The 26,283-nt window shown below is 42.4% G+C and overlaps 2 protein-coding genes across 2 annotated transcripts; one reads left to right on the top strand and one right to left on the bottom strand.

Moving 5' to 3' along the window:
* Positions 1–202: 202 nt before the first annotated feature.
* LOC116333897 (RNA-binding protein 15-like) lies at positions 203–4,766 on the top strand. Its single transcript, XM_039612409.1, has one exon. The coding sequence runs from the start codon at positions 356–358 to the stop codon at positions 2,903–2,905; it is 2,550 nt and encodes an 849-aa protein (XP_039468343.1). The 5' UTR covers positions 203–355; the 3' UTR covers positions 2,906–4,766.
* A 7,775-nt stretch (positions 4,767–12,541) lies between these two features.
* LOC116333920 (amphoterin-induced protein 1-like) lies at positions 12,542–17,504 on the bottom strand. Its single transcript, XM_039611878.1, has 2 exons — positions 17,314–17,504; positions 12,542–16,967 (listed from the first exon to the last, which is right to left on the bottom strand). Exon 2 carries the CDS (start codon positions 16,897–16,899, stop codon positions 15,379–15,381), a length of 1,521 nt encoding a protein of 506 aa, XP_039467812.1. The 5' UTR covers positions 16,900–16,967; positions 17,314–17,504; the 3' UTR covers positions 12,542–15,378.
* Positions 17,505–26,283: the final 8,779 nt, after the last annotated feature.

Raw genomic sequence — 26,283 nt, 5'->3', positions numbered from 1 at the left:
ATATGCTCTCTTGCTTTGGGCCTCTTCTGTTTATGCAGTGCTTCAACCACAATCCCACAACCCGTTTTAAAATAAGCTTCTGCCTGCAGGACTGTACTTTGACCTCAGCAGCACAGCCGCACCCTCTTTTATAATAGGTGAGCTGGTTTCCTTTTTCATGGATTGACAAGCCACGGCGCCAATCGGCTTGTTTTACAGGGAAGGAGGCGGGACTTCCTGTACAGTAGTGCAAGTAATCCAACATGGCGCTTACGTTGCTCGCCTGAGAGTGCAGTGGGAAGCGCTTTAAGTTCAGCTCGATTTCAGTAGTAGAGTTCATTAAAGCGGCTCAGTGTCGGCAGACAGACTTTTAGAAATGAAGGGGAAAGAGCGATCGCCGATGAAGAAGCGCTCCCGGGCGCTGGATGATAGCAGAGACCGAGGAGGAAGCCACCCGAGCAGCAAGAAGAGCGGAGCCCTGTCGGCGGTTAGCGGCAACACGGGTAACGGCTCTGCTTACAGCGGCTCTACATCCAGGAGGAGCTTACACAACGACAAAAGAGACCTGAGGGATTCGGACGGACACAACTCATCCAGTCGGACTAGCAGCGGCTACGACTACGGAGTTGTTTCCGTGAACAAGCCGCACGGTGGCGCTGACCTCGCCGCGGAATCCTCCAGGTCGGGTTCACGCAGCGACCCGAGGCCTCCGTCAAACCCAGGAAGTGAGTACAAGACTTTGAAAATCAGCGAGCTGGGCTCCCAGCTCAACGACGAGGACATAGAGGACGGCCTGTTCCACGAGTTCAGGAAGTTTGGGGACGTAAGCGTTAAAATAACCCGAGAAAACGACGAGAGGGTCGCGTTTGTGAACTTCAGGCGACCCGATGACGCCCGTGCTGCCAAACACGCCCGCGGGAAGCTGGTGCTGTACGATCGGCCGCTGAAAATAGAGACAGTCTACATGAGCAGACGGAGGAGCCGCTCCCCGGTTGCTAAAGACGGCTTCCCCGCGGGACACAGACCCCTCCACGCTCAGAAAGCTCTGTCACCCACAGGTATGGGGTTCAGAGACTACCGGCTACAGCAGCTGGCTCTGGGCCGTCTGCCCCCTCCCCCTCCGCCGCCTCCTCACCTCAGAGACCTGGACAGAGACAGAGATTTTCCCGTGTACGAAGGCAGAAACAGACCGCCTTACATTCCCGAGTGTTTCCGCGATGAGGACATGTTGAGCCCCGAGGACGACCAGAGGGCAAACAGGACTTTGTTTTTGGGCAATTTGGACGTGACTGTGACGGAGAGCGACCTGAGGAGGGCGTTTGACAGGTTTGGAGTGATTACAGAGGTGGACATTAAGCGCACAGTGAGAGGCCAGAGCAACACCTATGGATTCATCAAGTTTGAGAACCTTGACATGGCTCATCGGGCCAAAGTGGCCATGGCTGGGAAAATCCTGGGCCACAGCCCGATTAAAATAGGATATGGGAAACCTACGCCCTCGACCAGGCTGTGGGTGGGGGGGCTCGGGCCTTGGGTTCCACTTGCTGCACTTGCCAAAGAGTTTGACCGCTTCGGGACCATCAGGACTATAGACTACAGGAAAGGTGACGCATGGGCTTATATCCAGTATGAGAGCCTGGATGCTGCTCAGGCTGGGTATACTCACATGCGTGGCTTCCCTCTCGGTGGCCCCGACAGGAGACTCAGAGTGGACTTTGCAGAAGCAGAGACTCGCTACCAGCAGCAGCCGTATACGCAGCTTCCTCTCCCCCTGCCACACTATGAATTAGCCACCGAGCCTTATTCACACCGCCTTTCTGATCCAGTGAGAGCGAGAGAGCGGTCCCCTCCACTTCCTGCTCGCTTCAGAGACAGGGATCTCTACTCTGCTGAATGGTCTGGCCTCGGTGCACACGAGAGGATGCGAGGTTTTGACCCGGCAGACCGTCTGGACAGGCGCTCCCATGAGAGCTGGTCACTAGAACGGGAGCGGGAGTTGCAAAGCAGAGATTTGTCCCGCAAAAAGAGACCTTTAGATGACGGTTGGCGGCTGGAGCACTCTCCTGATGGCAGTAACTTTGGTCTGCGGCGTCATGGCGGCTCTTTGGACCGCAGCCCGGGAGGGAGCAGCCGAGATGGGGGGCGCTACAGTGACCCCGAACGCTTGCCTCGCTCTGGCAGAACCTCCCCAGTCAAAGACAAGAAGAACAGCCTGGACGCTGGGCTTGTGGACAAGAAAAGGAGAACACGCAGCCCATCAGAGCCACGCTCCGGCTCCGAGAAGGGGCGCAAACAGAAAGCCAGTGACTCCTCCAAGAGCCCAGCGAAGAAGGAGGACCGCTCAGAAAATCTTTCCTCCTCTACGAACTCCTCCAAACCCGGTCAGCAGCCTGACCCAGATGCTGACAAACAGAAGCTGAGTCAGGCGTGGCAGGGCGTCCTCCTGCTGAAGAATAGCAGCTTCCCCACCTCACTGCACCTGCTGGAAGGGGACATGAAGGTGGCTGCCAGTCTGCTGGTGGACGGCTCTACAGGGGGCCAAGCTTCCCAACTGAAGATCAGCCAGCGCCTGCGCCTGGACCAGCCGAAGTTGGACGAGGTCTCCCGTCGCATCAAGGCCGCCGGCTCCAGCGGATACGCCATCCTCCTCGCTTTGCCTTGGAAATCCGATGACAGCGGTGCCCAGGACGCCGTCAACTCCACCGAGAGACCCCTGAAGAACCTGGTGTCCTACCTGAAGCAGAAAGAGGCGGCGGGTATCATCAGCCTCCCCGCTGGGGGCGGCCGTGACAAGGACCACGGAGGAGTACTACACGCTTTTCCCCCATGTGAGTTTTCCCAGCAGTTCTTGGATGCCTCTGCCAAAGCCTTTGCCAAATCAGAGGACGACTACTTGGTTATGGTTATTATCAGAGGAGCATCGTGAAAAATGAAAAAAGAAAAAAAGAAATTATATATGTGTCATATCACACTCAAAACTGTTAAACTGTGAGATGTAAACACAGGGAGAAGAAGTGGTATTAAAGCAGTGCAGGAGAGAAACAGCAGGGTGCAGATTTTAGTTCTCTAACCTGCTTCTATTTCATCCTGTTGAAGGTTTATAAAAATTAAAGTCAAACTGAATTAAGTACATTTTTATAAGTTGATGAATTTGATTGATAAATCAGGTGAAACGTTGCCTTCTACTATTTAGATATTTAGATTAAATGCACATTACCTGAAGGGTACTATCCTAAGGGGAGTCCAGAGTGAACTACAGGTCTGTGAATCAATACTGTGTGTGTTGCCTTATTGTTTAAAAAGAACTGGTCCTTTATGTGCTTTTCACACAACTCCTGCCTACAACAATGAGCTGAAGATCCAGAAGAGAGCATTTAGCCTCATTTTTGGTCATTGAAATCAAACTCATGTACACTGTGATTTTTTTTTTTTTTTTTCTTTTTTCTTTTTTTGTCCTCTTGATTAAGGAAGTCAATTTGCTTTAAAGCATTATCCGTTGGCCAGTAATTGACCTAAACCAGATGTTCGTATGTACTTGTTTTTCTTTTTTTTTTTGTGACCAAGTAAAAATTTTTTGAAGACTTCCAAATTCCAACTTTCAGTAAATGATCTTTAAGACTTCAAATTATAGCAGAAAGAGCAGTTAAACAGACCAAATCACTCCATTGATCCTTCTGGATATTCATGTGTAAAGTTAAGGTACACAAGAGCATCAGGAGTTTCAAGTATAATTTACATTACCAGTGCTTTTGTGTGTGTATGTGTAGTTGCGCGTGTGTGTGCCATGTTTCAAAGTCATGTTACTTTATGACTAAGTGGAGGTTTGTCATCGGTGCTTTCACAATTTTCACCAAGCACTTGTACCAGCAGCAGCCGTTTGTGAGGGGATGGACACAAGCAGCAAGCTCTGCAAGCTTTCCTTTCTCAAAGGTGTATCAGGATCCAACTACTCATTAATCTTTAAATTATTATTATTACTCATCTGAAATTGTGAAAAATGCTCCCTGATTGGCCAAAAGTCCAAAACCTGAGGACTAGATTTTTTTCGTGTGTGTTTGAAATTTTTTGCTTATCGTTATCTTTTAATATTTTAGTACCGAGCTAAATCAACTGCCCCGCAGTCTCAATGCAAATTTTACAAGGGTAGTTTGTGTTGTCGGGCTCTTATTTTGTAGTATGAGGTTGCTTTTTGTGTCCTTCCCTTCTCTGCTGTGTTTTTTTTTTTTTTTTTTTTTTTTTTTAATTATCCACAGTTTGGTTGAGCAGTTATTGTTTGAGCAGATACCTCACTCCGTTTGTCATGTTTTAACTGACTGATTACAATTACTACCCTAAGAAAGCCTATTGTTTAAAAAAAAAAAAAAAAATGTAACCTCTAACCGAAGAGCTATATGTATGCCATGCACAGGTCTTTTTTCTTTTTTTTTTGCCTGATTTGGAGTCTCCAAAAAAGAAAAAGTTGCAGTACGATCAGTGGACTTTGGTGTACGTTTCCACACACGAGGAACGGAGGCCATGTTCAACTGGCCATACTTGCCGCCTTCAAAAAGGACTCTTAATGATTGTTTTTCATGCTTTGATTTGAGTACTGTGTTTCAAATGGATAAAGAGTGATTTGTGCTGTATACTCAGGATATCTGGAGAGAGAGAGGGAGAAATGGAGATCATCAATGCTCATGGGCCTAAGAAGTATACCTGTCAGCAAAAACACACAAAGTGCAACATGCACTTCATGCATCTTGTCTTAATAAATTTACTCTTTCGTGGGAAACACGAGTGCCTCGGAAGACAACTTTTGTGACCTTTTTCTGTTCTTGGAATTTTCTATGAAAGTCTTTAAAAAAAAAGAAAGGGGGAAAAAGGCTTTCACTTTGACAGCAGGAGCCTTCCCGGCAGACGTGAGAGGAAGTGTGAGAATCGAGGGAAAGCTTCTCAGTTCTGTGTTTTCGTGATGCTCGACATGTGTTCGGTGACCTCTCTCGTGAAGAGCTTTTTCATGTGACCTTCATTCAGATTGAAATTTGGCGGTGCTAGAATACTTTGTGCAGCCTGTTTGGGAAAGGCAAATGTAGAATCCCTGTGCCGCCTCAGACCTGTGGCTTATTCCTCGGTCGCCTTTGTGTGTGCGGAGGTGTGACACAGAACCTGCTCATCTGAGAGCTATTTCTCAACAGGGCTCGTCTCTCAGCGGGAGCTTTTTCTTCCTCCCCTCATCTGGCTCCAGCAGCACACTGGTGCACAGTGTGTTTGTTCAGCGTCTGCAGCAGGAGCAGTGTTTGTGTAGTTGCTTATTGTTCTTGCATTGGAGTTTTAAAGAAGAAGATCTCTGTGCTAGGGCCAGACCTGCTGCCTCAGCCTGTGTCGGAGAGGAGGTCAAGGCGGTGAGACGGCATCTGCCAAATATCGGAAAGGAAGCGCAGCAGAGACGAGAGATCGCCCCAGTTGAGGCCTGAGCACGAATCCTAATCTTTTAGTTGGTTTGTTGATCTGATGATTTATGCACTTTTAAAAAGATTGTGTGGCAAACTGCATATGAGAGCACAGAGACGAGAGGATGACTCCCATCGTAGTTTCCTGGTTGTTCTTCAAACAAAAAGGACGGCTATCCTTCAGCTCCAGGTATCCACACGGTGCTCCGGCTTAAGGTGTCCCCTGGAGGGGGTGGCGTGAAGTGTAACAGCTTTACGTCTCCTCCTGGCTGCTCCTACCCCTCAGGTAACGTATACTGATGGCCACAACGACACGAGCGGGTACGTATTGTAATGTCAAAGAGCACCACAGACACGCTGTTGCTTAAATAAAAGCTGGTAAGTGGAGGGGTGAGGAAAAAATAGCAAAAAATTCAGTTAACATGCAGTAAAATTAAAATAATTCTGATTTTGTTAAAAGCATAAAAGCCACAGATTAGTGTTGAGCTAACATTGTCGCAGTTTGTCAGTGACAGTCGGTGAAAGTTTCTTTCCTGTTGTCTCAACAAATTATGTTTTTATAGCCCATAAACTGCTGTAATCTAGCAAAAGATTTAATTTCATTTTAAAAGGTACTTAAAATTAAGCTCTGCCCCTTTGAGTGCATTAACATGTGAGTAATGTTTAATCTCAGTGAGATGGTGCTATAGTTTCCTTTAATTGGTATTACAGTAAAAAATTAAATGTTGATTTTCAAAGTAAGTCAAATATATGTGCAGGAGTAAAACTCATAGATGTAAAAAAATAAAAATAAATAAAATACAGTTAATGGGAACAGCCAAGAAAATGGAAATGGTTCAGGTACACTAAAGAATGATGCAGGACAATGTTATACAGGCAAGATTATTATAGTTCATTAAAAACTAAAATAGGTATAAAAAATTAGACTTTTGAAAAAAAACAAACAATTTTGTGAACTTTGAAAACTAAAATAAAAATAAAAAAGTTTAGTATTTGCTAATTTGGTAAAAATTGTTAGCACAACCTGCCTGATGAGGCTTTGGAGACCTACAAGACTGTAAGTCGACTGCTTTCAAAAGTTCCGTGTTTATATTATATATATATCAGTATCGACACTGATTATCCGAAATCTTGTCTCTGGTAAATGCTCTAAATACAGCAATACTTCAAAAAACTAAAACTTTTCAAACAATAAAAACTAAACTGAAATGAACAAACTTACGCCAGAAACTAAAGTTAAAGTAAAATATAAATAGAAGGTAAAGAAAATTCAACACTGTAATAACTGAAGATATGTATATATAAAACAAATAGACGGTAAACTAAACATTACAAAAATGAGGAAAAGTAGATCTCAAGACCTTTATAATTTGTAAGTGCTCTTACCTGCACTGGGAGAAAGAATTATGTCAATGTTAGAGGCCTGCGGCTGATCCAAATAATGATTGTATTGATACCAATGATGGTATCAGATGGATACTGGAATACTAGGATCAGTACATTGTTTCTATCATCCAAGTTCAGAATGTACCCACTGAATTTTACTAAATATTTTTTTTGAAAATGAAAAACTATACCTCAAACATACACTAGAAAAAATTCTTAAACATTTTCCAGTTTTAAAATGTATGAAAAGCTGAAATGTGTGTCTTAAATTTGTATTATTAACTAATTATTGTGGAAAGTGAAAATCACAGTGATTTGTTGGTCAGTAAAATTTATTCAGATTTTGCAAACTGATGGTGATTCATCTCATAAATCATTGCACATTGTTCTTCTCTACATAAGCTGCCTTTATAAGATAAACGTATTGGTATTAACAATACTGTCCTTGTATTTACTTGGTATCGATACCAAAACTTGCAGTATTACACAGCACTATTTTCACTGGGCATCATGGATATAGATGCAATCAGTCATCAGCAGGTGCTGTCAGTCACAGCAGCCTCAGTTCTTACTCGTTATGATGGCAGTCTGTTTAGTTTACTGTATTCTGCGCTGCCAGCCGCGGTACATGAGGCGTGCAAATTTAGTTTTACAGCTTCAGGTTTAGTCGGTGCAAAGGTTCATGCCAACGGGATTGCTTGCTAAATCAGAGGTACAGGCGCTTGGATTTCTGCAGGGTGAAGGGTAAAAAACAGGAATATGCTTTATGTGAACGCAGTAACCTCCGGTCTAAATGCTGGAAATCAGTTGTGGGATGGGCTTATTTTCATCTGCAAACACCCTGTACCAGAAAGGGCAACTGAAGCTTGATGTTGTTATAGTGAACTAAAATTAGGTGTGGATACAATAACAAGAATGAACTGAACCGATTAAAAAGTCACATTTAAATGAAAATAAAGGGGGAGATGGCCCCAGACAGTTTATGCATGTTTATTAAACTTGGGACGTTCACATGAGTGACTGTGAGTCAGCTGTTGATAAAATGTTTGTTTTTTTCCGTCTTATAAATACCCTCCACATATTAATAATAAAAAAGTAATACAAACTACCTGAAACAAACATTTCAAAATAAAATTAAAATGAGCAAACCCAGTGAAACAGTATGAAATCAAGTGGAAAAGCAAAAACTTTTATATGATTAATGATTATATTGTGAGCGTATCCCAGGACCATGCATTTTAACTTCAAAGAAATTTGTATTATTTGGCCTAATTCAATGTCATCTCCTCCAGCTCTGAATCTAAAATGCACACTTGGAAACTTTTCTGACTTTTTTTTGTTTTGAACATGTTTTGAAGGCGCTTCTAATCAAAATGTTGAGTGTTTCAGGTCATTCCCTCGACACAGAAGCAAAGAAGAATGAAAACATCCTCAATGGTTCGCGCTCTGAAAGCACCTTTTGACTGAATGAGCAGTCTGCAGCTTAAAAAACCCAAAACCTTCACGCTGTGGGACGCTGGCTCTGTGAGTACAATTTAATTAAATTACAAAAATGCACTTTTCATATTGACACCACGTTTTTTATTGTTTCTCATAATAATGTGAACATCACTTGATTTTGTGCTTGAATAAAGGCAGCTGTTCTTTAAACTCTTCTGATTTTCTGTATTTTTTCGGTATTTGTTTGAATGATGAGCCTTTTACACTGTCAGTCCTCCGGAGGGCAGCATTGAGTGGAGCGATATTAAACAGAGGCTTTGTAGCTTGTATGGGGGAAAAGTTCAGCTATTTTGTCATAAGTAACATCCAGTCTCCCGTGTGCAGGATGAACACGTTCATTCTGACACAAATAGGAGACGGTCAGTTTCATCTTTATGATTGCACAACTAACGTTGCGTTTGCCAAATAAAAGCAGCAACAGTATTCTTCACTTCAGAGGGACTTTTACAGAGAGTAGATAAGAAAAGTCAACAGAAACTCAATCAGGATGTAGTGAAAGTGAGGACACCTGAGAACAAGTGTGGCTCACAGTTGGATCTATAAGCTTTTGGAAGATTAAACATGTTGACATGAGCCTCTAAAAATGGGGTAAACGACTGTAAAATGAAAAGTTATGTCCATACTTTTCTTAAAAATGTATTTAGTATCCTCTGTGTTGGTGCACAGAGGCAAAATGTGTCATCATCAAATACTTATTGAACCTAACGGTGCAGTTTCACCACCGGGGCCGCGTTGTGTTCTTCACCTCATCGAGCTCAGAGTTTATAATTTCTCCTGCACTTTTATAAATCACTCCCAGCATGTTATTCCTTTTTAGGTTAAGCTATGAGGCCTGAGATATTCTGGAGAAAATGTTTATGAGTGTGCTCCCAGATGTTTGCGAAACTGAAGTGAAAAGTTGCTCCAATTGCTTCAATCTGGCAGCTGCTGCAAGAGGAGAACATTTATCCTGCTGTGAAGTCATCTTTAGAGTGCATCGGCCATGATTGTTGAGCACGACGGGCTCTGCTCTGTCCCGATGGAGTGAAAAACTGTGAAACATCGGGAACACCAATATAAGATTAACAAATAATGGAAGACAACAGTAACAAAGTGACTGATCTGTTCTTTCACCAGCCTCCATCCTCTGCTTTTGAGACCACCAAAAAAACATTTCCACATCTTATACAACATCAGGGCAAATCCTACATACTCCATGCAAGCATGAAAAAAATGATCTGAGAAGTGTCCAAGAATATTTTTGCAGAGATAAGAATGAATCCTTCCATGTCAGGGTATTGGCGGCCACTAGATGGCAGTAGACTCGCTCAACTGCTGCTTCAGTCGCTTCCCCATTCATGTGATTCTCCTTGGAGGGGCCTGAGGAGAGGATGAGTCATCTCACTTAGAATTCAGCCTTTAAACCACTGAGCAAAGACGCCATTCATTCATTGTCAGCAGGCTCACAGTCACTGCCATCTGTGTGTGTGTGATGTTCAGCAATCTGATATTTTCTTCAGACAGCTGCGTTTGTTCTAATAATAATCTGGCATATCATGTAGCTCTTTCCCATTTAAACGCTTGCATCATCACACAGATCAGCCACTGTCAACCCCCTTCTGTCTCCTTTGGGCTTTTTATGAATTAAACACTTTGCAGATCCTGATTCAGTGTTGTGTTTTCGTCCTGCATTTTTCAGATCTGTAAGCCTAGTCTCACACACACCTGGGTAGTGTTGGGTGTATTGCGAGTAAGCGTGGTAATATGAGAAAGCGCCTGCTGAGACAGGGAGCACGAACATCCCTGCAGACCTCTTCAATCATTTAACCAGGAGATGAGTTGCAGGGCAGCCGGTGAGGTGTCACAGTGCACCCTCTTCACACACATGCCAGACTGTCACATGAACAAGTGTCATATATTATGTTCCACATAAAATTAGATGTGTTTTATGTGTGTAAATTGCAAGTTTACAGTAATAAGATGGAAACACTGGGCTGTCAGAAGCTGATATAATGCAGCTCTGTCTTGGACTGTGATAGGCAGAGGAAACTGAATACAGCACAGAGAGCTCACTCTCCTCGGGGACATACTGTGGTCAACAATCCAAATAAGGTTGAAAATCCAGCAACTTCAAATGTGGCCAGAAGCCGGCATGTTTCAGGCACAGATGCAACAAATACGACTCCCAGCTTCCACCCCCACAGTCCATGTGGTCTCCTATTTCACTCTCAAGTGAACAAGGTTGGGTCAATAATGTAATTTAGAAACTGAAGCCAGAGGATTTCCTGCAGACTAACTAGGACAGCAAGTGAAAATTAATCTTTGCCTAGAAGGACACAACAGTCAGGCCAAGTCTGATCAGTCGGAGCCGAAGTTAAAGGAACAGTTTTACATTTTGAATTGGAATAGTCTCTTATTAAGACTCTCTTTTTTGATAAGAGAGTCAGTGGCCCTTAGTAGTAAAGATAGCAACACTTTATAATATGGCCCACAACTAAGGGCACAATTTCCCAACAATTAAATAGATTTTAATATATTTTATTTAAAATGACAATCTAAATATATTTATCTTCAAATATCTAAAGGTAGGTACACTAGATTAAGGATTTAACAAGTCAGGTTTTTACAGCAAACAAAGAAATAATTAGACTGTAAGTAAATTTAAGTAAAGCATAATTTCTTGGCTAGTGACTGAGACATGGAACGCCACCTCTCTGGTGGAGAAGGAGCATGAGCTAATCGTGAGGCTGAGAGGTACTGGCTAGATATAGTCGGGCTCACCTCAACACACGACTTGGGCTCTGAAACCAGTCTCCTGGAGAGGAGTTGGAATCTGTCTCAGTCTGGTGTCATCTGTGGTGAGAGACGGCAGGCTGGGGTGGGTATCTTAGTATCCCTGCCTTCCCTGCTGCCTGCATGTTAGAGTTTTTCCCGGTGGACGAGAGGGGTTGTTCCCTGATCCTGCAGGTTGGGGAATGGGTCCTGACTGTTCACTGCGCTTATAAGCCGAACAATAGTTTAGTGTATCTGGCCTTCTTGAATCTACAGCCGTATACTCTGGTCAACTGACCAACGCCTCACCTGGCGGTGAGTTGGATCAGGTGGCCGGGTAGGATGCTGGACAGACCTGGACAGACATGCTGCACTGAGCTGGTTGGTGCCTTCAGTTGGTTGGTGGACTTCAGAGGTAGCTGATAGGTACAGACGGGCCAAATGAAACACGGCTTGGACAGTGGCTGAAGCTTCGGACCGAAGCAAAAACTCGGGCGTGAGAGGAGTTCAGTGAGGCCACAGAAAAAGACTTTTGGACTGCCTCAAAGAGATTCTGGTAAACCGTCAGGCAACTCAGGAGGGGAAAGCGGTCCTCTACCTGCACTGTATGTAGTGCTGACTTTAACTGAGGATTTTGTCAGGCAGTGGAAGGGATCTCCTTAATCCTACTGATACATCTTCCCTAGAGGAAGCAGAGTCTGGAGACAAGGGGGATGACTTGTCCATCACTGGGCGTGAGATCACTGAGTCAGTTAAACAACTCCTTGGTGGCAGAGCCCCTGGAGTGGATGAGGTTCACACTGAGTTCCTAAAGGCTCTGGATGTTGTAGGACTGTATTGCCTCTACGATGTTGCGTGGAGATCAGGGGCGGTACTTTTATGTTGGCAGACAGGACCGGAGGGTGTGTTCCAACTATAGGGGGATCACACTACCACACACACTTTCCTGGAGAGGCTGCAGCCTCTCCAGGAAAGTCTATGCGAGGGTGCTGGAAAGGAGAGTCCGTCAGTTAGTCGAAACTCAGCTACAGGAGGAACAATGCGGTTTTTGTCCCGGTCGCGGAAGACTGGACCAGCTCTTTAACCTGTCGAGGACATTTGAGAGTGCATTGCTCAACCAGTCTACATGTGTTTTGTGGACTTGGAGAAGGAATTTGACCGTGTCCCTCTGAGTTTAATGTTTTAAATTATTAATAAATAATAATTTTGTTGCTGTGTTGCCCCTTATTCTAGTATTCATACCTTCAAGTATGTGTAGGAAAATATAATTACCTTGTAATTTCAAATAAAATATGTTGAAATTCCATTTCGTCACAGAACAATAAGTTGGAGGTCATATTATAAAGTGTTAACATGCATGTTATTGTCTAGCTGTCCTTACTAACTATACTCAGTGTAATAATAGCATTAAAGGCTCAAAAATGAGGATTCAGTCACCCGCTACTTAGCTGCAGCTGCATATATGTCACAGGACATACTGCACACGTCTCTTTTTACATTGTTTATTTTTGTTGTTTATGAACTACATGAGTAGTACAGCAATAAACAAGATAACACAGAGCAAACGATGAAATGCAATAAGTCGTTATTCAGGATTGCATATATTAAAATACAGTGGGTGAACTCAGCACACTGACAATATACTGACTGTAAACACTGAACATGTAGGTAATGATTTGTCACACGTAGCTCGGTCTTTGGTTATTCTAATGTCCAACATGATGACAGAGTAGATATGTGCCTCCTCTGACAGACTGAAAAGTTCCTCAGGCTGTGTTGCTACATCATAATATTTAACAGACATGCTAGATTGTCATGACTAGTTTCCAAACTTAAACTCCCACAGACACATGTAATCATGACTACACCGAGGTTATATTGAAAAAGCACCATGAGAAGTGCATAAACATCACTGTACCTTCAACATTAACATACATACCCTCTATAACGCAACTTCGATTATCCAGTGATTGTGTAGCAATTACGATGCTTTACTGCTAAGACTGTGACCTGAAATGAACAGCCTGAATTTATAATTATTGTTTTTTTTATTATTATAAGTTGCATTTATTTGAGTCATTTTTTGGTCTTCATTGATTTCCATTCACACTCCTTTCTGCACAGTGTAACACAGCTTTTGTGGTTGCACCAGCCAGGGTAAAATATGAGCTTCTAGTCCTTTTAAGAGGATTCTGTTGGACTTTTGGCATCTGTTTGAAAAACTGCTACATCTACATTTATATTTCAGCTGTCGGCCAGCCACAGGGGCCCGAGTGTTGGCTGCAGCTGCTATTTCTGACAGTGTTTATGAGATTTCTGGCTTGTGGCTGGCATCGGCTGATTTGCTTAGGGTTGGGCACTAATGCCCAGAAGCATTCAGTGGATGGTACTTGCTCTCAGTGGTTTCCCCCTGGGCGGTGCTTCCGGGCTGCCATTTACTCTTCAGTATGAGAGTACGTGCGTTCATGTTGCCATTCTGAAAACTGACACTGAACACGATATTTTATCACAGTGTCATAACAAAATATGCAAATAAACTTGCTCAACTAGAAACTTCTTCAATATGTTTGTTAAATATTATTAATCAGTTTCAAGTTTTCCATCTACAGCAGTGGTTCCCAGCTTCCATAAGTTTCTAAGACTCATCCATCCATCCGTCCAAATTCACAAAACAATACTATTTTTTTTACTCTAATTACTCCGTAATCTTTGGCAATTTAATTCGAACCCAACCTGTCATGTTTACATTTAATAACTTGCTCATATAGACCGTAATAAAATGGTGGCATTTGTTGATTTGTAGCTAAATTCAGCTGGGTGATTTTGTTTTTGTCTTCTGGAATGTATGTTTAACTTTAGCTTACTGCAATGATTATTTTATGAACCAGGAACCAGGTTTTGTTTTTTCTGCATAATCTATAGATAACAGTAACTATAACCGAAGCTTTGTCAGTGGAATAGTGTCTTTTTAAATGAGACTGTATTCATGCTATTGGCATGCTATTTACTAATCAATCAGACAATGACATCAAGATTTCATCAATATTTACTGCGGATTACTGACGCTCAACAACAGCACTGTTTCCTGAAATTGTATGTATACTGGAAGAGAATAAATTTGCCAAATAAAAGTCAATAATTGTGTTTATACTGATAAAATATCTTATGAGTGTTTATATCCTGAGAACCAGCCTATTCATTTATGTCCTCTCTAATGGACTTGGCTTTAGGTTGATATCTTTTGACTTATGTGAGCTACCCTATTAAGTCCTGGTATACTAAATAGAGGACATCCTGGTCTGTCCATTGATATCTTATGTGTTTGGGGGGCCTCTTTTAGCTACAAAGAGGGCGGAAATCACAGAAAAAGTTCAGTGGGAAGATTCATTTTTCCCCGGTTCTCAGGAAGATATGTGTAGCTCGTCTGGTTGATTTGAAAGAATTATTAAAAACTTAGTGCCTTCAGACAGCTGTTGTTGTGAACTGGTGCAATGTAAATAATATTTTATGAGACAGAAAGTCCACTAAATTCAGCAGAAATTAGAATTCTTTTTAAATGATAATAAAAGTATACCTGTATACGATATTTAATCAGAGCCGCTTTTAAAAGCACTTCATCTTAAGGCCAAAATCACTGCAAAAAACACATATTGCTGTTTAAACATTACATCGCACTTGCATCTAAAAAGAAATTTAACTGAAAAAGTTGCATAAGAGTAATTATTAAATGCACTGTTTTCTGTGTTTAACCAAACAGGAATGTTACATATAGCATAAATATTGCATAAAAATAGTAACAGAGTACGTTCTGGAAGCGTTGCATAAACATTAGCCTCCCTTTCTATGTGATTCAACAAATTCAGAACTTCTCACCTTTGCAGCACCTTCATCCCAATTGCAAGAAAAGCCATATCTTTAACACGCAGGCTACTGGCTACTCTGAAGTTACCTTCTCTCAGTAATGCCTTTCAGTAGTCTACTGAGTGCTGCTTGGTGGTTAATGTCTACATGGTAAGCATTTTTAAGAATGCAAACAATATTTAAAGTTCATATATTCTCATTTTTAGGGAACACTTTGTGGAATTGTGGAGTCCTCTACCAGAAATATAGCTTTCTGTGCCTTCACAGAGGATTCATTTGAATAGTTAAGACTCATCACAAATGGAAAGGCCTAAAACTGATTTAATCACGAGATTAAAATCAATTTGAATCTTATGTTACTGGAACGGCGCCACCATCTCGAGTCAACTAAAGCTTTGTTTGGAAGATGCTCACTTTTGATATTTTGCTCACATTCTGAGCATACGAAGAAGCAGCGGCGATCGCTCTTATCTCATATGACCATAGGAGAATTGGAGCACACCGAGCTGACATCAGACCTCGTTCTGCCCCTGTTGGCCCCCTGCCACTCCTCATCTTCCTCACTTATTGGATTCAGCCTCCCATTCTGCTCCAGCTGTTCTTTAGGTTCCAGGAAGGCCGCGTGTCTGTAGAGGAAACCTCCACCTCCCACCCTCTCTTGCCATGTCTCCTCGTGTGCATGGGAGAGAGTGACAGTTGAAGAGTGGAGGCTGTCTTTGGCGTCATTTTTCTCCATGTTCTGACCTGGACAACAAGCGCAGCGACACGGTGTGAAAAAGAGGTAGATGAGAATCATGACAAGACTGATCAGACACGCTACAAGAGTGGTGTAGGCTGTTTTTAGATTCTCCAGTCCTTTGCTCATGGTGGTATTAAACACCACTACTGTTACATACAGCGTCTCATTGAATGAATCACTTGTAGCATAGCAGGTGTAGATCCCTGAGTCTTCTACCTTCAGGGGCCCAATCCTAAGGCTGCTTTGGTTACGGATTAAAGTGGTTTCGTTTTGAGACAGTGTCAGGTTTCCTGGCAGCACCCATCTCTTCACCATGTTCTTCTGTCTGGTGTCACAGTCTAACACCAAAGATTGCTCCAGATAGCCTTCTTTTTTAAAACCTTTGACCTCACTGCAGTTCAGGTACTGTCTGGTCAGATCTAGTATGGCCATTTTTTCCTTCGGCTGGCCTGATGTCACACATGTGTGGTTACTGCTGAAGTCAGTGGAAGGGCTGAGCTCCCTGAGTTCCCAGTGTGCCATCAGTTCATACAGCTCACAGCTGCAGGTCAGAGGGTTGTTGTGGAAGTACAGACCGTTTTTAATCCAGGCAGGCAGAGCCTGAAGCTCATCCAGGGGCAGAGCTTTAATTCGGTTGGAGGAAACATCCAGCAGTCTAAGGCTTTTCAGCCTGCCTCGGCCCTTTAACAGCTCTACGGGGATGCGTGAGATCTGGTTGTGGCTCAGATAGAGCCTCTGCAACTCGATGAGGCCAGAGAAGGCAGAGCGATCTATCTGAGAGATGTGGTTTTTATAAAGCAGCAGCACCTCCAGATTCTCCAGCGGCTCAAAAATGTATTCGTCCAGCAGGCGGAGGCTGTTAAAGGAGAGGTCCAGGTAGCGAAGCTTTCTCACATTCACAAATGCCTCAGAGGAGAGAAAGGTGAGGTTGTTATTACTGAGCAGCAGGCTTTGCAGTCGGTCGAGTCTGATGCCGGTCCACTCAGCTTGGAGCTTAGTGATGGAGTTGAAGCTGAGGTCCAGCACAGCTGCATACGATGGAAGAGCGTTGGGAACATTTGTTAGATTCTTCTTGGAGCAGCTGATGATGGTGCTGGCACACAAACAAGTCTTCTGACAAACCAGGGGGCTTCCAGTTAACTGCCCACTGGCTCTCACTGCTGGTAACAGCAAAGTCAAATGCAGAATAAAGCAGCTCCTTCGTTTTAACACTGCAACAGCAGCAGGCCGAGAAAAGCCGATGGAGCCCACCATGGCGCCAGCACTACGCACTGCAGGGACTCCGGATGTTCTCTTAGTTTTCACAGTGGAGAATCATGGATCTGCAATCACACATTGTGCCACGTGATCAATAAATCAGCTGTCAGGACATAATATGACAGGATAATGATGCAGAGTTTCATGCCGTTAAAACAATGCAGAGAGGCGTGGTGCATTTGCGCAGCTGGATCATTAAAAAGTTGAATGTCGGCAAAAATGTTATCAGTGTCATATCGTGTCGCAGCATACAATAAATAACAGACTATGGTGATTAATCAATGTGTCAAATTATTCAAAATAAACAAAATAGTCTAAAAGTTAACTGAGTGTGGGTGTTAGTCGTTTCTCTGATATCAGTTATCAAAGCATTTACATTTGTCCCAGCTTGCGGATGCGATACTGCGTTACCTTTTCCCCCCGTTTTTAAAGAGAAAGAAGTCCTTAGCAGTCCAGTCTCGGAGATGATTAGGACAGATGCATCGTCTTCATCTTCATCATCTTTATCATCGGCGACCCGCGAGCTCACAGACATCCACCTTAACACGGTGAGCTACGGGCGAACGCACTTTACTGTCCGGCTCCAAATGACCGGAAGAGGCTGTCTGCGAGCCTCACTGGTGAGGAAAGGAAATGCAACTGTATCCGAGAGCTGATCTGATGTGAGGGGTGTAAACGGCAGAGGTGGGTGTGTGCCACATTTCCTCTCCTGCTCTCTGTCTCTCTCACTTATGACCAGTCTCTGATTCAAAAGACACAAAACAAGGACCCAACATGAAAGCAGTCAGATGACAGCTCGGCTACACAAGCGTCAACATTTCATCATCTTCACCGAAGCTGATCCTTATTCTGCTTCCAATGAGCCAACATTTCTGATATATATATATATATTTTTAAAACAGTGGTTCTCCAGGTTTTCTGGAGGTCTTTCAAAGGTTTTCTTTGGACCAATTTTTAGGGGAATGTTTTTAGTTTCTTTGTTAACAGGCAAAAAACATAAATAGTTAAGTTTTTTCTTCATTTTTACCTAACCTGACTTGATGGCTCATTCAGTGCTACCATGCCTTTAATAATGAATCTCTTTCCCCAAAGTTGTCCTAACATCCTGGTGAAGGACGAGGTACCTGCGTGGGTGAACTGCAGCAGCTCTGGACATGATGTGGGTACAGTAACATAGGAATCAATATGGGGAGTTCAGAGTACAGCACAGCATATTGACTTACAGTAAACACCAGGCAGGCACAGACACATTAAGCACAATCAGTCAAACAAAGCAGGGAAATTGAGAGGCACATAAAGTTTCTTAAGATGGATTGCTTGGAGAAGTTTTATTCTACTGCGACATCCATGCAAAGGAAAGCTTTGACAAACCAGTCCTGAAAACTGGTCTCTTATTTGATGAGGTCACACTTCATTTACAGTCATTTTCAAGGCTGTGATCTCACAGGTAGACCTCAGGTGTAACTTATAACAAAGGCAGCATTTGTGTCTGTGGTTTTTGTATTACTTGTGCCAGCTGACTGGAATAGCTTAAAGGGGACTGTGCCGTCAGTGACACTATTAATTAAACTTGTGGTTTCCACCTCATGACAGGTCAATATGTCTGCTGTGGAAAAGGTCTGCATGCCAGTGTGTGGAAAATGCCAGCATAGCCTACACACTGATAACAGATGAATCTACAACTGAAGCAGGTAAAAAAGGGCAACACTACGGGTGCTAACATGAAAGATGACTATTTAACTCACATGCTACCTTGTTATCAATCTCCTGGGCACAATCCCACTGTAAAACCCAAGGTAAAAACGATCTACCCGTCTCTCTTACATGGATGAACTCAATTAAATCAACCCAATAAACATATGCAGCCGAACTCAGTTTAAAGGCAGGAATGCAAAATAAATCGATTTGAGTTTACCCAACTCATTTTAACAACGTAAAAATAATTCCATTTATGAGACTAACATAATTTACTGAAAATGAAATAAGACAATCTTCACATCCAAAGCCAACTTAGAATCACTCGTTAACCTAACATTCATGTCTTTGGACTGTGGGAGGAAGCTAAAGTACCACACAGGTACAAGAACATGCAAAGACCCCAGGCAACCAGGAGATTCAGACACAGGATATTCATGCTGTGAGGCACCATGGCGCTGCAGAGAGGACAGACTGACTACCTGCCAAGGAGATGTGCACAAAAAGGCACAGACAGCTCAGGACTCAAATTTGTGTCTATTTAAAAAAGAAACAAAAATGGAGAACCAAACTAAAAACAATATACAAGGTCTGATGCCTGTCAGTGTCACTGAGCATGCTCAGAAACACGGTCAGGTAGCTGAACCAAAAAAGAGGAGTGAATACAGGCGGGAAGTTGTGACTTCAGCTGGGATCAAAAGGTGGACATGCCACACTTGATGGTGACCTACAAGTCTTTGAGTGTTAAACTGTGACAAGAGCTCAGGGCAAGATTCCAGCAGGCAGTCACAGCGATGTTGAGGTGTCACTTACACATTAGTGTCACATGCCAAGATACTGCTGACATCACACATTCAGTATTTTTTTCAAAACGAAAGAAAGACAAAAACAAAAGTGGCAGAAAAAGCTGGACACAGAGAAGATTCATGCCATTCATGCCTTACAGTTATGACGAAATTATTGTTTCTCAGTTAAATAAAGTAGTGCAGTGTCTCAAGGGTCATACAAAATGAAATAAGCAGTTATTACTCACATAAATCACTTACTAATGTTCATGTATGCAAAAGGCCAATCATTCATTAGCGATGAAGGATAAAAGAAATACATAATGCAAACAGATTAAATGAAGAGTAAATAAGCAACAAATAAGCAAAGAAATCAAATACCATGGCTTCCTTTCCCTTTAATTCCACTATGGAAAAATAAGTGGTGCTTTTTTCAATGCCATAAAGGCATTAAAGCTCACGATAAGAGGCCAATAAAATATTTGCTCTAATGAATGAACTGGATGTGAGGGAGCAGATGAACTTGCATGAAAAGCTAATGATATTGCATTTCTGGTAATTTACGCACGTCATCACCCTCCCTGTGCTTCCTTACTTCCTGGTCGGTCTCCAGCTGCTGTTGTGCTGTAGCCTCTGGGCATTGTAGTAAAGTGTGAAACGTGCGATTTATTTGCAGTGGGGTCGTGAAAAGTGAAACTTGAGCATTTGGTTGAAAGCGTTTTTTAGACCGCAACATAAAAAAATCTGAACCCCCCACGATAATTTTTAATAAACACAAAAATTCCCAGAGGAGAAACTGATGTGCATCATACTCGGGGGTCCGCTCCAGGAGCAATGCATCAGCAGCCTCCACTTTATAATAGTGTGTAAATACTCATCATTAGGAGAGTGTTAACATCGCCTGTGTATCCAGTGCCCAACAAAGTTTATTTCACTGTTCAGCAGACCTCCGTGAGCCACAGTGAGTGATGTGACTCTTCTCTGCAGGGGAAATGGGCTCTGTGGTGTTTTTCATATACAGTCCTGATGCTGTAAATACTGACTGCAGTGCCAGATGTGTGTTTATATGTAAATGATCCCCAGCAAATACTGTTATTTGAAGAATAAACCACTGTGCCTGGTTTTAAGTGGTGGCGTAACCTTAACTGAGTGTGAGTGTGCATCAGAAGTTAGTGAGGGTATAAACTCTCACTGCCCACACAGCTTACTTAGACTACCTTTGAAAAACCCAGAACCTACTCTAATGGTCATCAAACCACATCTTTATTGATATATACTGAGATGTTAAAACCTGTCACGAAGGGTATGTGGGGGTCACAAATATAATCTTTATGGACGAAAGAGTTAAAGTTTGACACCTTCAGTAAAAAAAATGGGCTTGGAGGTGGTCTGCTCTATTTGTCGCAAATATTAAGATACTGGCATAGATTTAGATGCAACAAAAAGGCTGCAAACTGACATCCTTATCCATCCACAAAGCTAGTCTTCAGAATAAACATAAATACCTCACTATACTCATTCTTTCCAGTGTTTATTGTGCACTGCTGAGTCATGTAAACTCACTTCCCCTCGTCCCACCAAACTCTTCAAGCTCTTCAGCCTGACGTGAATTCTATAAGGAAGTATCAGACAGCATGAGTGATTCAGGCCACAGCTTTGTGGAGGGTAATGAGGTTTACAGTTCTCCTGTAAATTATTACTAAAGTGCAGCTTCAGGGCAGCGGTCGCAGTTAATATCCAAACCAGCCCACGGTGTGGAAAATAAAGGGAATGTCCTTGTAAGACACGAGACATGTTTTTCAAAAGCTAGCTTGATGGATTGACACTAACATTTTGTATCCTGATGCCCAAAGGATATGTCCTGCAACCTTAGACGCTCTTGTCTTTTGCTCTGGTGTGTAATATTTCTGAAATGTGTGTTTTAAAGTAAAAAAAGAAAGAAAGGCTCTGGGTTTGAACCTGTTGCTCAGCTCTTGCTTGTTAGACAAGGTCTTCATGTTTTCCTTGTACCTATGTGGCTCTCCTGTGGTTGCTCTGATTTCTGGATGCCCTCTCATGCTTCACTGTTAGGTAAACTGTCCATTGGATTGAATACACACATTGCATTGTCTTCTGCCTCTCTGTTTGCCCTGTTGTGTCCAGGGTGTGTCCTGCCTCTTCCCCAGTCTTAGCTGGGATATGTTTTAGGACAGATTTGTACTTGTGGTCATCTTTGTAAAATCGCACATCACTGATTATTATTTTCCTTATCAAGGACTCCATGGTAATGGATTTGGCTGATTTATCAAACACTTAAAGTCCTTCACAACCAGAGAAAGAATAAAATAAACCAGAGTAACCTGTGTCAAGTACAGGTTAAGAACAAGCAGAGACAAATTAAAGAAAAAATCTTGAACCCTTCAGTGAATTAACTCTGTTATGCGATGGGGGACGTTATGCTGAGATTGTTTGAGTTTGCTTGCCCCTTTAAAATGAAGGATCACTGCACATAAATACACTGTAAGTAGTCCTGAGCATCAGGGATCACTGAAAGGTTTGATGAGCATAGATATCATGTTAATCTTAATCTGTTTAAGATTTTGTCCCATTGTGTTAGACAGCCCTCCATCATCTCTTCATCTCTATCATCAAACCACCAAATGATTGAATTTCTTTGGAAGAATGACGATCAGCCTTCCGGTGGATGCCAAGATGCATAAAAGCTTTTGCGGTTTTACTTGATGGTTACTGTTAATAAGGTTTCTTTCTATCATTATTGGAGATATTGCTGCTCACTGTTTAAAATGTGTGCAGCCGGCAACCACTGATAATACAGTGCACAATACAGTGGACATACTGCCACCATCTGGTCCAAGCAGCATGTTCAGGCCCTGCTCGAAGAAGCACATGTGCTTTCTTGTATAACTTTTCAGCTCTGCTCACCAGTTACACAAATAACTCAGCTGCTCTGCCTCTTCCAGAAAGCTCATGAAGATTTGCGTGAACAGGAAAAAAAAGCATTTAATTTTGTAACTAAAGGGCTCATTTTGACTACTTAGGACACTCTCGCTGGCCACTTCATTAGGCACACCTGTTCAACTAATCATTGAGAAAAATATCTAATGAGCCAACTACATGGGCAGGAAATCAAAGCATGTGGTGCTGGGATTTTCCCACACAAACATCTTTTGGGTTTACAGGGAATGGTCCAGAAAAATGAAAATATCCAGTGAGCAGCAGTTCTCTGGGTAAAAATGCTCTACTGATGCATGAGGTTAGAGGAGAATATCCACTACTTTGAGCTGATATGAACTGAACAGTAACTTAAATATCCACCCCTCAGTAATACTCAATAATATTCAGTCTACATGAGTATTTTTGTTGACTGTGTCCACCTCTTCACGACCACAGCGTACCCATTTTCTGATGATTGCTTCCAGCACCATGTCTCAAAGCTCAGATCATCTCAAACTGGTTTCTCGATGATGACAATGAGTTCACTGTCCTCTAACAGCTTCTACAGTCATTAAATCCTAATCCAGTATAGAAATGTTGGGCTGTGGTGAGAAACATGAGATTTGCATCATGGATGTGCAGCCGACAAATCTGCAGCTACTCTGTGATGCTATCAAGTCAACATGGACCAAAATCTCTGAGGAGCGTTTCCAGCACCTTGTTGAATCTGTGCCATAAAGAATAAAGGCACTTCTGAAAGTGAGAGGGGAGTCCAACTAAATACTAGCAAAACTAATGAAGCGGCCAGTCAGTGTATACTGTCAAATTTAACCTGGAAAAAATATATTTTAGAAACTATATGCTTGTGTGTAAAAGTAGCTTTGAAAAAGTCTTGCACATTTAAAAACATACAATATTTCTACCTGAAAGTAGTGGCCTAAAAGTATAAAGCAAAAAAGTAAGCCCAACAACATATGGCTTATAATATATATAAAAAATACTGGTGACCACCTGTGCTCCCCCTCAGCCTCCCAGTAGACACACCAATGGCATCAATTTCAAAATCCTACGTTGCTTTGTTCTCAAGTTATTGCATTTAGAAGATTTTTTAGAAAACCTACTCTGACCCTGAAGCCAAGGGCGCTGAGATTTGAAGTCATCCAGTAATTTTAGTAGACTCACCTATGGTAGCAATTTGAAGCTCCTACCTCGCTTCATTCTCCAGTTATCACATTTATAAAAACTTAGGTGCTCACGCTGCTTGCCTGCCTGCCTGCCTGGCAGGGTGTCGACGATACCCCATCAGTAAAAATGATTGTGACCTTGCTTTCCTCTATGCAGGGCGAAGCGCTGACACTCTTATGTCTTACATTGAGCAAACACACCCACACACACATATGTAAGTACTGATTGTGTAACAGATCAACATATCAATAAAGAAAATTATCATTGATCTGTTCTACCTGTAAAGTAGGAAATATGCACGACTGGTAAATGCACTGGCTACAAGTGTTCATGTATACAAACATGCATAGTGTTCAGAGGCCGTTTACAGCACACAGAAAATAAATAAATAAATGTAGCTACTAAATTTGACACCACCAGAGGCACATGTAGGTGTTTATGCTAAACTTTCTGATTACAGTATAGTAATAACAGAGAGAGCCACATCTTCATCATATTAAAAAACAAAAAACATACTGCACATGGCAAAGTAATTCAATCTGTGTCTCTGCTATAGCAGCTCCAGAACCTGCCCGATAGTAACTCAATATTTACTAAATTTAGTGGAATCGTTCGCTGTTTAGCTCCCAGGGGTGTAGAAAAAAAAAAAATCCCTGCATCCTAATATGTTTGACTGTCTGCTCTGATATAAACCTTCCTCCCCAAGAGTCTCCAAGGCAACATTCAGTCAGCACTTAAGTCTTTTTCTGCATCACTCCAACACATTTTGACTTTTCCAAGCCATCTGAAAATGTGACATGACAGATGCTTGTTAGACATTTGTAAAGACTCTGTATCCTTCACTCAGGTATTGTGCAGCTCGCCTCAACAGTCGTTTTGTTCTCTTGCTTTGATGCTATCAACACGGTGCAGGTTAATGTTTGCCCGTGCCTTGGTGCACCCCTACGAAAAGTGCGTTTGGATTTGAGCTGATTGTTTGTGTAGGCAGTGGTAATTATGCTTTGGTAAATGTAATGGAAGGATTTTTTTTTTTTCAGTTTCTGAGTGCTGCTGTTATTTGCGCATTCATATCTATCGGTGGTTATTATTGGCAGTAGGGGCTCTCTGGGGTTATTACAAGCGTCCTTTGCTATTTCTGAGTGCGAATGTGGAGTCTATTTTTCAAGGTTGCCATGGAAACCATTGTATTTGTGGTGGCAGTGATTGGTGCTGCCGGCCAAGCAAGACTCTGCTATTTTTGTCGTGAGTCAACACCTGATATGCACACTCTTTCTCTCTCACACACACACACACACACACACACACACACACACACACACACACACACACACACACACACACACACACACACACACACACACACTCAGACACACTCAGGTGAACATGCCTGAATACAGATTCAAGCAGACAGTTCCACTCGCACAGTGCACACATCCACACCGCATACCTGCAATGTTGATTCACTCATGTGTAGTGTTTGAGAAGTGCTGTGCGTTACACAAGCATGTGTATGTTTCGCATCCTTCCTCAGCGCTACCAGGCATCTTGATACATCTTCACCATGACAACAGTAGTAAGTGCTGTCTATTAAATCCCTCCACCAAAAACTGATCATGTTTCCTTATGTTCTGTATGTTCTGCTGCTTTGTTTTTGAAGCATTGGCTGAAAGAAGCTGATGATGATGGTGGCGATTAACGTATAATGACTCAGTTATGTAACATACAGAAAATGATGCTACTGTGATTTATCATGTTTGCATTTGAGTTTTGAGGCCAAAGGACAAAAAAAAATAGCTTTTTTTATTTACACATCCTGGCACACTGATGAGCACAGGGTTGTAAATGATGCCAAACTTCTTACCGTAGATATCAATAAGCCACCTGTGTGGGAATCTGTCAACAGCAGTTTCTTGGTGAAATGGAGAATTCCTCAGGCCACAGGTCCAACATATTTACAATCTACAAATTTGTAATGCTGTAAAAACACAATAACTCAATTCACAAATCTTCAAAAAAGGTGCTTTGGTTAGAAATGAATCAAACAACTGCAGTGACAGATGGTAAATCAATAAGTACTATTTGCTCTTTTTTAAGTGGGTGACACCACTCCACTCTCAGCAAACCTGTGCATCTTCTACTTGCCATAGTGCAATAAATACACTGAAATGGAGGATGGGAGCAATAAACTAGAAAACCTCAATTCTCACAGCAACTAAACCAGTGGCGTTATCATAATAGAGCTATTAGTGAGCGACTAGTTTAATCTAAAAATGCATGAGAGGTGCTGCAAATTAAAACGTGCTTTTTAATGGTCAAAGAAGACATAATTTCCATGAAATGCAAATGTTATGTGTGTAATTATGGGAAACCTTACAAATGCAAATGAAAAACACCCCAGAACTCAGCAGCTTTATGCCCACTCCTTCAGTAGAGTAGCCTTATCCATAATAGCCCAGATTTCATTGTCCTCGGCAGACAGAGCAGTGAGGATGGACTCCATGTGAAAAAGATCACCGTGGCAACAGGAGTCCCAGTTTGAGAAGCTGGGATGGATGGAGGCTGAGGCCCGGCCTAATCAATCCTTCAATGTCTCAGCAAATCTTAGACTGGAAGGCGCTTAAATCTGTACAATAACAAACTGAAACACTACAGGCTGACAACAGAAAATCAACTGGAAGAGGAAGGAGAAATAAGGGGCGGGATATGAGAGGGAGGAGCATGAGCAAAGATTTATGAACTTTATCAGGTCATTTCGGAATCGTCTTTTCCAAGGCAGCAGTTT

This window comes from Oreochromis aureus, linkage group 5 (assembly GCF_013358895.1).
Source record: "Oreochromis aureus strain Israel breed Guangdong linkage group 5, ZZ_aureus, whole genome shotgun sequence".
NCBI lineage: Eukaryota > Metazoa > Chordata > Actinopteri > Cichliformes > Cichlidae > Oreochromis > Oreochromis aureus.
Note: the sequence above shows the minus strand (reverse complement) of the source record. Positions and strands in the feature narration are given on the sequence as shown.

Coding starts and splice junctions, on each gene's coding strand:
- LOC116333897 (XM_039612409.1), top strand. CDS start 356: ATGAAGGGGAAAGAGCGATCGCCGATGAAGAAGCGCTCCCGGGCGCTG.
- LOC116333920 (XM_039611878.1), bottom strand. CDS start 16,899: ATGGTGGGCTCCATCGGCTTTTCTCGGCCTGCTGCTGTTGCAGTGTTA.